This window comes from Dryobates pubescens, chromosome 6 (genome assembly GCF_014839835.1).
Source record: "Dryobates pubescens isolate bDryPub1 chromosome 6, bDryPub1.pri, whole genome shotgun sequence".
Taxonomy (NCBI): Eukaryota; Metazoa; Chordata; class Aves; order Piciformes; family Picidae; genus Dryobates; species Dryobates pubescens.
In genome coordinates, this window is record NC_071617.1 from 24,335,956 (window position 1) to 24,349,129 (window position 13,174).

General features: G+C 39.8%; 1 protein-coding gene across 1 annotated transcript in view; it reads left to right on the top strand.

Moving 5' to 3' along the window:
- IGF2R (insulin like growth factor 2 receptor) overlaps positions 1 to 12,828 on the top strand; it is a 50,905-nt gene extending 38,077 nt beyond the window's left edge. The window contains exons 35-47 of the mRNA XM_009908821.2: positions 24 to 173; positions 1,227 to 1,388; positions 2,420 to 2,627; positions 3,001 to 3,147; positions 3,600 to 3,834; positions 4,783 to 4,919; positions 5,869 to 5,983; positions 6,901 to 7,047; positions 9,065 to 9,249; positions 9,721 to 9,907; positions 11,013 to 11,177; positions 11,848 to 11,917; positions 12,315 to 12,828. Of these exons, the coding sequence (XP_009907123.2) occupies positions 24 to 173; positions 1,227 to 1,388; positions 2,420 to 2,627; positions 3,001 to 3,147; positions 3,600 to 3,834; positions 4,783 to 4,919; positions 5,869 to 5,983; positions 6,901 to 7,047; positions 9,065 to 9,249; positions 9,721 to 9,907; positions 11,013 to 11,177; positions 11,848 to 11,917; positions 12,315 to 12,716 (2,310 nt within the window). The 3' untranslated portion in view covers positions 12,717 to 12,828. The remainder of the gene's footprint in view (positions 1 to 23; positions 174 to 1,226; positions 1,389 to 2,419; positions 2,628 to 3,000; positions 3,148 to 3,599; positions 3,835 to 4,782; positions 4,920 to 5,868; positions 5,984 to 6,900; positions 7,048 to 9,064; positions 9,250 to 9,720; positions 9,908 to 11,012; positions 11,178 to 11,847; positions 11,918 to 12,314) is intronic.
- Positions 12,829 to 13,174: the final 346 nt, after the last annotated feature.

The following is a 13,174-nucleotide window of genomic DNA, read 5'->3' on the forward strand; positions in this document are numbered from 1 at the left end:
AATATATATTTTCGCTTGCATAGGATATTGGTCGTGTTACTGAGCCTCCCAAGTTAAATGAGGCAGGAAATGAAGTTTACATCACTTACAACAGTACTACTCCTTGTCAGATAAACAACAAAATGAACTATACTTCTCTTATTGTATTTCACTGCAGCCAAGGAACTAGTCTGGTAAGATATCTGTTAAATAATTGGTGGGATGCAATGGGAAATGGGTACCAGCCAGTGTTAGCTTTGGTTAAAAGTGAATCAAGCGTTTGTTTCTAGCGTGTAAGGATGCACTTGTTTCAGCAATGAATATGCTTAATATTTGCATTCTTAACTACTTATATACTTGGTATTGTATTCATGACCAAGCAAAATGTCATAAAGTGCATGAACTTCAGAGTACCAAGCTCTGATGGTTTCAAGGATCAGATTCCACTGAAGTAACGTAGCAATAACTTACTGCTGGCATTAAACTTAATGCTCTATTGCCCCTTGTGCAGGTCCAAAAGCTCGTACCACAAGCTAATGCAAGAACCCATGTAACTGTTTGTGAAGCTATCCCTGTGAAATGCTTCCTCTGTATTGTAACCTTTTCCACAATTGTGTAGCTTTAAAATGTGTTTAGGTACTTATGCCTTTATTTTGTGTTGACACCTGAACACTAAATAGAAGTCGTATCATGGTGTGAATCTAACACTGCTTGAATTTTCTGAATGTTTCAACAAACTGCAAAAACACTCAAGTGTGATCTTTGACAAACTAGAGCTTGTTGAAGTTACTCACCGGAACCATTTTCCATGACTGCAGAGCATGACCTGGAACTCCAGGCAGCTCTAAGCATTACAGAGACCATACTTACATTTTTATTCAAAATATGTCAAAATAGAGTGTTCTTTCTAAACCTTAACTCGAACTATCTTAATGTCCTCTACAGAAACACAGTGCTCTTGCTTTTGTTGCTGCTTGCAACTAAGCTCAACATCAAAATCTCAACCCTAATTAGTAAGAAATCTTGTGTGCTTCAATTATGGTCTTGATTGTTTTCTGGAGAGATCTGTAGACTACTTCACTTGTGGCTTGTTTTGGTGCTGATTTTAATAGGCAGGGTGCTTGTGCTAGAGTCAGTGTAGTGTAGCCTTGGTAATAACTGAGGTTAACTGTTGCAGGGTGAGGGAGAAAGGCAGATAGAACAACAAATTCTCAAACCTACTGTCTCACTGTTTTCTTTGTTAACAGGGCAAGCCAAAGATGATAAGGAAGCTTGATTGCAGTTTTGTGTTTGAGTGGGAAACTCCAATTGTGTGTCCAGATAAAGTCAAAACCTTAGGCTGCTCTGTGACTGATGAACAGCTACACTATACTTTTAACCTGTCCAGCCTTTCTGGAAGATCATTTGAGGTAATGCCTTCAGGTGGTGTGAGGATTGATGCGGTGGGGTGTTTGGGTTTTTTGGGTTTTGGTTTTTGTTGTTTGTGTTTGGGGTTTTTGTGTTTGTTCGTGGTGTCTTTGTGTGTGTTTTGTTGTGTGGTGGTGGTGTTTTTTAATTTGTGAATTGTCCATTACTCTCAGTGGTTTAAAACTGTATCAGGGTTTTCTTTTAAGTATGCTGGGGTAGGAGAAGAGACTAAAGCATGTGCTGCAGCAGTGGCTGGTATTGATGTGTTTGGCCCCTGATAGAGGGAATAATACTAGAGGGAATAACATTGAAGTGGGTTCTTTTTAATGGTTTTGAGAAGGAGATTCATTGTTATGCTGATGGGGAAGGCGAAATCTACCTGTGGTAGAGTCCCGAACACGAAAACAAGTCTGCTGAACAGACTTGGTCCTGAGTACTTTATCCACTGGTTTGCCGTATTAAATAAAGCAAGTCTTCCAAAATTAGCTATCTTATTTTCTTCCTGCATTATGCAATGATCTTGAAGGTCTCTTCCAGCCTGGTCTGGTCTTTTCTATTCTATTCTATTCTATAAAACACCTGAGTGGTTTTTTGAAAATACTGACTACAGGCTCTGAGGCAGCATTGTTTCACAGAATCACAGGAACATTCAGGTTGGAAAAGACTCTCAGGATCACCAAGTCCAACCAATAACCCTATTCTACAAGGTTCACCCCTAAACCATATCCCCAAGCACCACATCCGGGGTTGGTGACTCAACCACCTCCCTGGCCAGCTCATTCCAATGCCTGCCACTCTTTATGTGAAAAAAATTTTCCTAATGTCCAGTCTAAACTACCCAGTCACAGCTTGAGGCCATTCCCTCTTGTTCTATTACTAACTACCTGTGAGAAGAGACTGGCACCAGCCTCTCCACAATGTCCTTTCAGGTAGTTGTAGAGAGCAATGAGGTCTCCCCTCACCGTCCTCTTTTTTAAGCTAAACAGCCCCAGCTCCTTCAGTTGCTCTTGATAATGCTTCTGGATGTCTACAGGTATTTTCTGGATCCAACCTTTACCATGTTGGTGTATGCAGTAAGGCAGCAGACTTGCCCCAGGGGAAATGCAAAGATGGGGCAGTGTGTCTGACATCTGCAAGTGGAGCATCATCTTTTGGAAACATAAAGGAAATGAGAATGGATTATAGCCACCAGGATGAAACAGTCATCTTGCAGTACACAGGAGGTGATCGGTGTCCTCCAGGTGAGACTGAAACAGACTCATTCTTTATGTAAAAAGCTTCTCAGCTTTTTTTTAACCTTTAAAATGTGAGGTTTTGCTGCAATATGAGGGAAGCAGCATGGGGTTTGCATGTTAGTAGAAACATGTAGTTCTGTCAAATCACATGCACTGTAATAATCTGCAACATCAACATGCATCTCTTAGAAGAGGAGGAGTGATCATAGCTAATTGAATCTAAAACCTAGTTAGAAGACCAGGGTGTACTGTACAATGTTTCAGTATTTCTGTTGTCTTCCTTTGCCTGTGACTTTTCTTAGTGTTGAAGTACAGGCTTTGGATATGATGCCTGCTGTTCTACTGCATGTTGTTAAGAGGATGTAACTTTCTTTCTCAGTAACTGAAAAGGGAGAGCTTTGTGTCTTCCCTTTCAAGTACAAAGGAAAGACCCATGAGGAGTGTATTACAGAAGAAAAGAATAGGCCATGGTGTGCTACAACTGAAAACTACCAGGGAGATGGACAGTGGGGATTTTGTGGAAATGGTAAGAACTTCCTATATTTCATGTGCAAAGATCTGAGCTAATATGGGGAGGTAGCCATTATCAGGCTGGGTGAAAGGCCTCTGATACAATACAATGAAAGTAAAGGGCTTGGAGTGGGCAAGACAAGGAATCTCTGGAACAAACTTGACTACTCAAGTGAGCAAAATACTTCTAAAATAAAAAAATCGTGCCTTTAGATCATGAATGTTCAAGTAATAAGTGGTAACTGATGAAGATCAATTGTTCTGGAAGGAAGACTACTTTCTAAAAAGCATGAAAGCTAGCTAAGGGAATAAAATTGCTAGGTAAAGCATTTATGTCTGATTACAGGTTTTGGGGGAACTGCAAAATTGCTACACTGAAATCCATACTTTCCTGAAAGCCTTTTGCAAAGTCAAGTTGGTATTCTTATGTTTTATTTTCTCTCTGCTTTCCAACCTTCCCCCTTACAGCAACTGCAAGAAGGGAATCTACTATTATTTTCACATGTGATGAAAATGCTGGTGTTGGGAGACCATACCTTCTGAGTGAGACACTTGGCTGTGCTGTGACATTTGAGTGGAAGACTCAGGCTGTTTGTCCTCCCAAGAAAATGGAGTGCAAGTTTGTCCAAAAGCACAGAACTTATGACTTCAGAATGCTCTCTTCTCTGACAGGATCATGGATCTTTTTCCACAATGGGAACTCGTGAGTAATGAGTAACTCCCGGGAAGTAGCTTTAACCAATACAATGGAAGTTTTATTATGGCATAGGACTTCTGTTTGGTTGCTGTTCAGAGTCTGTTTAAATTGCTGACAGTGTCTTAAGACTATAAATGCTTAACACAGCATGCAGACAGAAAACTGAAGAGGAACGCATTTTTTTGAGGGTGAATAATTACTGTCTTACTCCTCACTTCTTTCCTCTATTGATAATACTTTAAAAAGGATGATTAAGTTGAAACCACAAGTGTTTTTAAAGGCTTTCTTTTTAAACTGCTGCCTTAATGAAATAATTTTGTGGTATAAAGACTTTTTTTTTTTTCTTCTTAATCATGCTGAACAAAAATCTTAATGATTTCATTGCTGTCTTTTGATTGCAGTGTGTAACTTTGTCTGAAGTTTAAGCAAAGATTTTTTCTCCCCTTGTCAACTTAGAGAAAAAAGATGAATAGCAGGAAGTCATCGACATCTCCAGCCTTCCTCCTCCAGTTAACAAATAGAAATTAACTGGCAAGGATGAGAGCATTTAATCTTCAATTGAGGATAAACTATGAGAACTCTTTTGTTCACCACTTTGATACTATTTACTGTGTTCTAATAAAACTTAATGGTATAGATCCAAGGAGCCACAGAATTTAGGGTAGTACTGTAACCTTTTGGGCATTTTCTGACTGTTCCAATTTCTAGTTTCCTCCTAGGTCAAAATTAACAAGTGACTTAATCTGGTAAATGATCAATTCTTTTTGCACACATTTATTTAGTAATAGAAGCAATCTGCTAAACTTTAGCACATGTTTTTTTTATGTCAAATATTTTTTTTTTTTTTTTTTCAACCTGGATAGTTTCCCATGAGGGCTCTAAAGTTTCTGTCACACTTTTTCAGTTTCACCTAAATTAATTCTAAGGAAATGTTGTCTACCATGTTCTCTATAGGTACTATGTGAATCTCTGTCAGCGGGTACATGAGGGACCTACAGGCTGCCCTGAGAGAGCCAGTGTTTGCAGGAAGAGTGGAAATGGTGATGTTCAAGTTCTTGGACTTGTTCATACACAGAAGCTGAATGTGACAGGTAGAGTTACTTTTGTTCCTGTAGAGAGCTAGAGATAGTGAAATTGTACAATCTAGCTATAATTGTTCTCAGATTATGGCTGGTGAAGCCTTTATCTTGAAACCTCTTTACCAGTGGATCTCTTAAAAGCAAGACCAGTAAACACTACTATTAAATCTAAAAGTGATGTTTAAACCATGAGAAAACACTGAAGCAAATACAATGCTGTCATTAAAGCTGTAGAAGGTGAATTTTTTTATCTGAACATCACAAAATACTTTCAGACGATGAGGGTGATCAAGCACTTGCACAAGTTGCCCAGAAAGGTTGTGGAGTCTCTTACCTTGGAGATACTCAGATGCTTTCTGGGCATGGTCTTGGGCAGCTTGCTTCAGGTGGCCCTATCTGAGGAAGGGATTTGGGCCAGATGACTTCCCGAGATTGCTTTCCAACCTCAGCTTGTCTATGGTTCTCTAATTGTGGGAGGGGGAACTATTTTTCTTCTTCCCATTTTGAAAGACTTGTTTGAGGTCCACTAACTTCTTTAATTAAAGCAGCATGTGACAGATGACTAGCTTAACAAATCTCAACCTTACTCAAGCTTTCAGTTTAAACAGTTCTTTTTAATTGCTGCTGAGTGTTTGAAATGAAGGTAAATTTAACTATGCAAACAGTGGTATGTATCGCTGGAGTTTGTTTATAAATGAGTATCTTTATTTACTCTTAGGTTTAAAAAAGTACATCTTAAATGTGAACATTTGTTACAGCCATACTGGTGACCTGAACACATGGTGTGATGGAAATACAAAAGCGTTTGAGAGTGATTTTTAAATGATCATCAGTGTGAAGGCCTCAGACTACTGAACTGATATATGGCCAGTGCAGGAGAAGTTGAAGTCTGGAGAATGAGCAAAGAGAATTTCTGATAGCTGCTTTCAGAAACCTGAATGTCACCACTTTTCTCTTCTAGGTGATACAGTGTATTTTAGTTATTCCAGTGGGCAGGAATGTAGGGAAAACAAGAAAGTGAAGACAATTATAGAGCTGAAGTGCGCAAAAACTGTTGGCATGCCCATGCTGCAGAGGTGAGTAACAAATTAACATAGCCTTGATCTTCATAGTTCGTTCATTCATACCTCCTCAGTAAGCTGTAAGTCTTAGGACGGTGACTACCCATTCTTTCCCTGAGTCCCTGAAATAATACTTGGTCTGTACTTGTAAGACATGGACCTTCTGGAGTCTCTGCACCTGTTCACTTTCATAAACAACTGTGTTCTTCCTTCATCTAAAACTTTCTGGGCATAAATTTAAGTTTTGTATTTCCAAATCTGATGTGACAATGAATGGCATGCTATTATGTTAAATGTCAGTTGCTGTCCAACCACTGTTAACTTTGCTCAAAATCTCTTTAGTAGAGAAATCTTCCTGCAGGTGATTGAGCTAATAAAGCATGGCTTATTGTTGCATCAATACAGATAACCAGAAGCTGTCTAAAGTGAGGTGCATAAGCATGCTCACAAATACTAAGAAAGCTCAATGGCTTTTTTTCTGGTCTCATTTTGGTTAACAGTATATTGTTTGTAGGGTAGGGAAACTGAGCAAGATGCCCTTCCTGAGTCAAAAGGTAACAAAATCTGATTAGCTTATGTGCCCTGTCCTAGTTAATGTGCAGCACGTTAAACTTGCCAGGAGCAGCCTGACATGTTTGCTAGGTAAAATACTTCAATGAAACCCTCTGATACACTGTGTGACTTCTAGAACTTTCATAGTAGGAAATTCAAATACAGCAGACCTTTTTGAGTTTTGAAAATGCCAGAGACTGCAGTGCAATTCAAACAGATATTTTTTTTTAAGTGCTGTTTGACTATTTTAGCTTACTCTTGGCATGCTGCTTAGGCAAGACATTTCCACACTTGAGTTGTCTGCTGTGTGTCTTCTCTTTCTCAAGATACTAAGCACTTGTTACTGTTTCCTGGAATCATGAGTTGTGTCTGTTTGGTAGGATTGATGAAGAAAATTGTGCTTACTACATCACTTGGGACACACGTGCAGCTTGTGCTGTGAAGCAGCAGGAGGTGGAGGTAGTGAATGGAACAGTTATTAATCCTGCAACTGGGAAAAACTTCTCTTTAGGGGATGTTTATTACAAGTAAGTACAACAAACAGTACCCCTCAAAAAACCCAAATGAACAAAACCCCAACAACAAAAAAACCCCAATACCTTAGTTCTGCCAAACAAAGAGAGCTTGGTGTTAGTATTCTGTGTAGCCTTAACAGTTCTTAGCTGTCAAATGGAAACAGGACTCGATTCACCATGTACCAATAAGTGACTTAAAGAGCTTATAAATACCACATCAGTCAGCTTGACTTATAGCTGTGAGCATGTGCAGGTGTACTTAAGACTGCTCTGAAGCCTGCAAATTCATGCCTTGACGTTAGATCTCTTATTTTGTGGGTTATTGCTCCTTCCATAGCGTGTAGACATTAGTTCAGTGCCAGAGAACTTTTCTTTTCCCCTTCTCTTTTTCTTTTCACTTAGAATACTCCTTGGCTTTTTACATAGCACCTTTTTTCCAGCTCAGACAGTCCACGTGGAACCCATGCTTCAAAGCCTTAGAATTGAGGAAGGACGGCTCTGGAGGAATGGTCAAGCATAAATGAACTCAGGAGAGGCAAGGGGAAGACCAGTTAGACTAACTGTACACAGTACACATAACCCTAGTCCAGAATCTCTTATCAAGAACTACATATAATACCAGTGCTAGAGTTATCAAAGGAAAACTGCCCATACTAGTGTTATGGGAAGAATTAAACTCTGCTTGTAGGGCACAAACCACCAGCATGCAGGACTGGAGTGACTGAGCAGAAGTGCTGTGGGCAGGACTGCTGTGCAGACATGGTGATAGCACTACAAGCATAGAGAAAAAGCAAGTCAAACAGACATGGACGAAGGAGGAGAGGAAGACAGGACAAAAATAAAACTTGGTGTAATGTGAGATTAAAGACAAGTTGTATTTGAGCAAGCTCAGCCTTCAGGCAGGTGGCTACAATAAATAGCTATGTATCTCAGCATTCTTACTCAGACTAGCAGTGTGAAAAGATGTAATTGTAGATAGTATTTATAGAATAGAATTAACCAGGTTGGAAAAGACCTCTGAGATCCCTGAGTCCAACCTATCACCCAACCCTATCTTATCAACTAAACCATAGCACCAAGTGCCCCATCCAGTCACCTCTTAAACACCTCCAGGGATGGTGACTCCACCACCTCTCTGGGCAGTCTATTCCAATGGTCAATCACCCTTTCTGTGAAGAACTTCTTCCTAACATCCAGCCTAAACTTCCCCTGGTGCAGCTTGAGACTGTGTCCTCTTGTTCTGTTGGTGGTTGCCTGGGAAAAGAGACCAACCCCCACCTGGCTACAACCTCCCTTCAGGTAGTAGTAGACACCTTGTAACACCTTATGGTAGGACTAGTTACCCTTCTGGAGGAAACAGCTCAGCTATAGGACTTATCATAGCTACAGACAGTGGTCAGTATGCTAGCTTGTGTATGGACTACTGAATCATGCTTTCATTTTCTCCAGTTTATTTTAATATTTTGGAGGTATTTACATGCTCATACATTCACTGAGAGCGATATAACTAGAAAAGTTTGCTTTTTGTGCTTGCTTAGAAAGATTATACTTATAAGACGTGTATTTGACTGTATGTATTAACATAAACTGTCTTCTCCACAGTAGCATTGCCTCCTGCACACATAGAGTTTACTGATATGTAGCTTAAATGACAGAGGTTACCTTGATTGTTTAGAAATTGGAAGCCCCAAATAGTTCCCTTCCTGTGCAGTGAGAATAGAGAATAGAATAGAATGGAAGCATAGAATTAACCAGGTTGGAAAAGACCTTCGAGATCGAGTCCAACCTACAAATTGCTTCTTAACCTGCCTCTTGGAAATTCAGCTGAGAAGGCCTAATGCTAAATGTAATCATTTGTAACATTCAGAGAGGAAGCCTCAGTTCTGCATCTTTTCTGGCTGCTGAGCCAGTCACTCCAGCTTCCTCTGGAATCAGCTGGAGGTGGCAGTTACCACTACTGGCAATCATGTCTTGGGAATGACCTTAATCTGTGACCTTAAACTTAAGGATGGATCCCCTGTTTCCTCAGGTTGTACACAGCTTCTGGTGACATACGGACAAATGGTGATAAATATGTATATGAAATTCAACTTTCTGGTATAAGAAACTCAAGTTTCTCAGAATGCTCTGGAGCAAACATCTGCCAGGTGAAAACTAATGAACGTCGCTTTCGGAGAATTGGTACTGCCACTAAAGCTAAATACTATGTTGAGGGTAAGTACGTGCTCATTAGCTAGAGGTGCTTGATATTCTGTGTGAATTGATTCATCAGAAGATAGTTCCTGTTTCTGTGCTAATACACTTCTGTAAGCGTATCCAGAGGCTGCCTAACAGAATTGTGGTTGTATTTTTCATATTGTATAAGCTCAGTTGCAAATGTCGCCTTTGGGTTTGAAACTTGTTGAAAGGCTTCAGTAGAAATGATGCAAGATGGATGACTCGGTCTCATTTTCCACTGTGGTTGTACTGCATAAGCAGTGATCTTCTTTATTTAGCTACTTTTTCTTCTGAAGTGCTTAACCTAATGTTCCAGTGCAGCTGATGGGATCAGCTATGTATAAATGTATCCACTCACCTGCAGGTACTGCAAACTTATCGCAGAACAAATACATAACTTTCCAGGGTATGGTGTTAATAGAGTTCTCAAGGAAGTGGTAAACTTACAAGGTTTTCTTCTCATCGTAGATGATGACTTGGATGTCATATTTTCATCAGACTCCAAATGTGGTAAAGATAAATCAAAGTTTGTCTCTTCAACCATTTTCTTCCACTGCAATCAACAAGCAAAGGAAGGCATCCCTGAATTCCTCCACGAGACAGCAGATTGCCAGTATTTATTTTCCTGGTACACATCTGCTGTGTGTCCATTAATGTGAGTAGTTAACCATTTTCTGAAATCAGCTTTTGTCAGCACTTTTTTGGTTTTGGTATTCATCATGGTGACTGAAAAAAAAAAAAAAAAGGTGCCAAGCTAAAAAAGCAGTAGACTCATGGGTAGGCAGAATTGGTGTTCACGTGTGTGGTGTTTGGCATGTGACTGCTAAATAAATGTTTGCCAGCTTGATCTGGTCCAACAGCTGCTTGTTTGCAGGGGAAATGGAGAGGCATGGTGAAATTTAATATTGTTGCTCTCACAAAGTAAAACTGGCTGTAGCTAGGACAATGCATTGGTTCATGTTACTGAGAGAAGTAACCAGTGTTTGGGTAAGGTTTTTTCACCCTCCTTGCCCTACTGTCTGGAAAACTTCAAAGCCATAGCAGACTAGCCTTCTCCTCTGTTTGCCTAGTTCTTTAGTACAGAGTGAAAATCATTATAGGTCTTGGAGGGTTAATGAAGTCTTTCTGCAGTTGATTACTCCTTTTTGGATCTGTAGAATAAGCTAAAGAGGTGACAGCATTAAAAGTAGAGGGACTTTATCTAGGTGCTTACTGGCATTCTTGGCATGTAGGCAGTCTCTCTGCAAAGAATGGAGAGACTGGTGGCTATTGACCCGGTGACTGTTCACATCCTGGCTGCTAGCTCAAAAACACAGGGAAACTGTTTATTCTGGTTGAAGCAGGCAGTTAACTATTGATACTTGTGAGATGCCATAGTCAGCTGGGAGGTAAATAATTGCTGTAGCTTCTGTAGCTTGCTTAGGTGCAGGTTTGGTTCTAATGTAGCAGCTTTGTGTGCATAAGCACTGCTGTGTAAGGCCCAGAGCACCTAATCATGCACTGGAGTCTTGATTGCAATCGGTTTTAGGCACTGTTGAAAAGCATACCAGGATGTCAGTGCAGTACTACGTACATTTCTTCCCCCATGCCCAGTGATTTTTACTTATAAGGAAATCCCCTGAATTCAATTCTTTATAGGTGTTAGGACTGACAGGATGGTGCGGAGTGCTTAATTTCTTTGAATGCGGTGGTTCTGATAGGTTTTGATGCAACTGGTCAGTAGACCTTACTCTTCCTTTTCTTTGCAAATTTCTTTTTAGATCAACCAATGAGCCAGGAAGCAATGAGCACCAAACTGACCAGGAGGCCCAGGTACATAAAGGCCTTTCAAAGAGAAGTCAGGCTGTTGGTGCTGTGCTGAGTGTCCTCCTGGTTGTTCTCACTGCATGCCTAATAATCTTGCTCTTCTACAAAAAAGAGAGGAGGTAAGAAACCATTGTGAGGCTCTAAAAATTTCTTTGATAGGTTGCCTCAGTGAGAGAGAAGTAGTGAGCTTTAAAGTTCTGTTTTTCACTTGGCAGCATCGACTGTCAAACTGTATTGGTATTTGTTTGCTGTTATGTGTGGTTGGTTGGTTTTGGAGTGGTTTTTTGGGTTTGTGTGTGGGTTTTTTGTGTTTTTTTTTTCCCCCTGTTGTTAATTTGTTTAGTCTGAAGGTTCATATATAGAGGGCTGGAGTACACAATTAAAGTGGGCTACTCTCTATTGTGGATGGCTGCTAACTAAGGAGCATAAAACAATATGTCAAGTTTATTAGCATTTGATGTGTCACTCTTTTCCTGGTGTCAAGCTGACAGCAGCAATGAACAAGTGCAAGTCCTGCCAATTTTCTGCTTTCCAGACAAGTTTAATTTTTTTTTTCCTTCTTAGCTATAAAAGCCAGAGGTGTTTCCTTAAGCTGTGATAAGGGGCAAGATGTACATCATCATGGACAGAGTTTTGTTATGGAGTGGTTCAGGGTCAAGTCTCACTATGTGATAGCTTGCAGCTTGCTTAGTGAAATGCTTTGTGTTGACAGTAAAATTCAGAGAGGAAAAATGCAGGCTAGTAATGGCAATACAATCATCCTAATGCAGTGGTTTTTTTCTTCTTTAGGGAAATTGTAATAAACAAGATAACAAACTGCTGCAGAAGAACATCAGGTGTTTCCTACAAGTACACAAAGGTAATAAATCAGATGTTGGTTTTTGTCAGATATTCTTAATATGAATACCCCCCCCCCCCCCCCCCGAATTCCTAGTACTTTGAGAGCATGGAAACCATACTGAGTGGCTTCAGGAAAGCCATGCAGCTGAGATACCTATGTTAATATTGTGAAATAGAAAAGGAAAATAGTTGAGAATTTGAAGAGCAGTCCACAAATAGCCGAATAACACAAATGTACAGGAAAACAAATAAGTCTGTTTCAGACATAATGAAAAGTGATAGGAATAGTGTGCTATGGCACCTAAGGCCACCTGTGGTGTCCAATCTAATGGTTGGGGATATGAGTATGTGGCAGAGTCTGGAGGGATATTATAGGCTCTTAGGTGTGGTTTTTTTTTCTTCTTTTTTCCTTGTAGATAAGTAGTGAAGAAGAAGCTAATGAGAATGAAACAGAGTGGCTTATGGAGGAAGTAGCAGCACCAAATCAAAGGACAACAAAAGGAAGGCAGGAGAATGGTCACATTACTACAAAGTCTGTTACATCTGAAGCCTTTACCTCTCTCCATGTGGATGACCTGGACAGTGAGGATGAAGTGTTAACTATTCCAGATGTAAAGATTCAGTCAGGAAGAGGACTAGACAAGGGAAAGCACCCACAAAAGAAGCCATCCAATCTTGGAAGTGATGACAAAGCTTGTTTGCTGAATGGAGCAAAGGAAAGGAAAGCAAAACCCAAGCCAGGCCAGCAGGCGGCACAGAACTCTACAAATACAGTATCGTTTCATGATGATAGTGATGAGGACATGCTGAATGTTTAATAACTCCTCTTGTGCCTAATCAAATATATATAGAGAGATTATATATAACAGGACAACATTTCCAACCAAATATGAAGACTTCAGCCCAAAAGATTTTTTTTTTTTTTAAATATTTTTTTTTCTGAATTTTGCCTTTAACAAGAAACCATTGAAAAGGGAAGAAGAGAAAGATTTCTTGGTTGTTTACAATGATCTGTTCAGTAATGACTGGATTTCTGACATCCAGTTAGCTGAGTTAAACTGACTCTCTCTAGCCAGGACACCTTTTTTTTTTTGTGTGTTGTTTTGTTTTGTTTTTTAAAAAGAAAAAACCTTAGCATGGATGTTAAATGCTTGTTCAAAATAAGAGAAACCTTTCAAAGGAAAAGAATTAAGGTTCAATGAAGCCCCTGGCTCCTGAGACTCAAGTTGTCTGACTACTAGCATTTAAACTCCTTGTATTTATTGATCCTCACTAC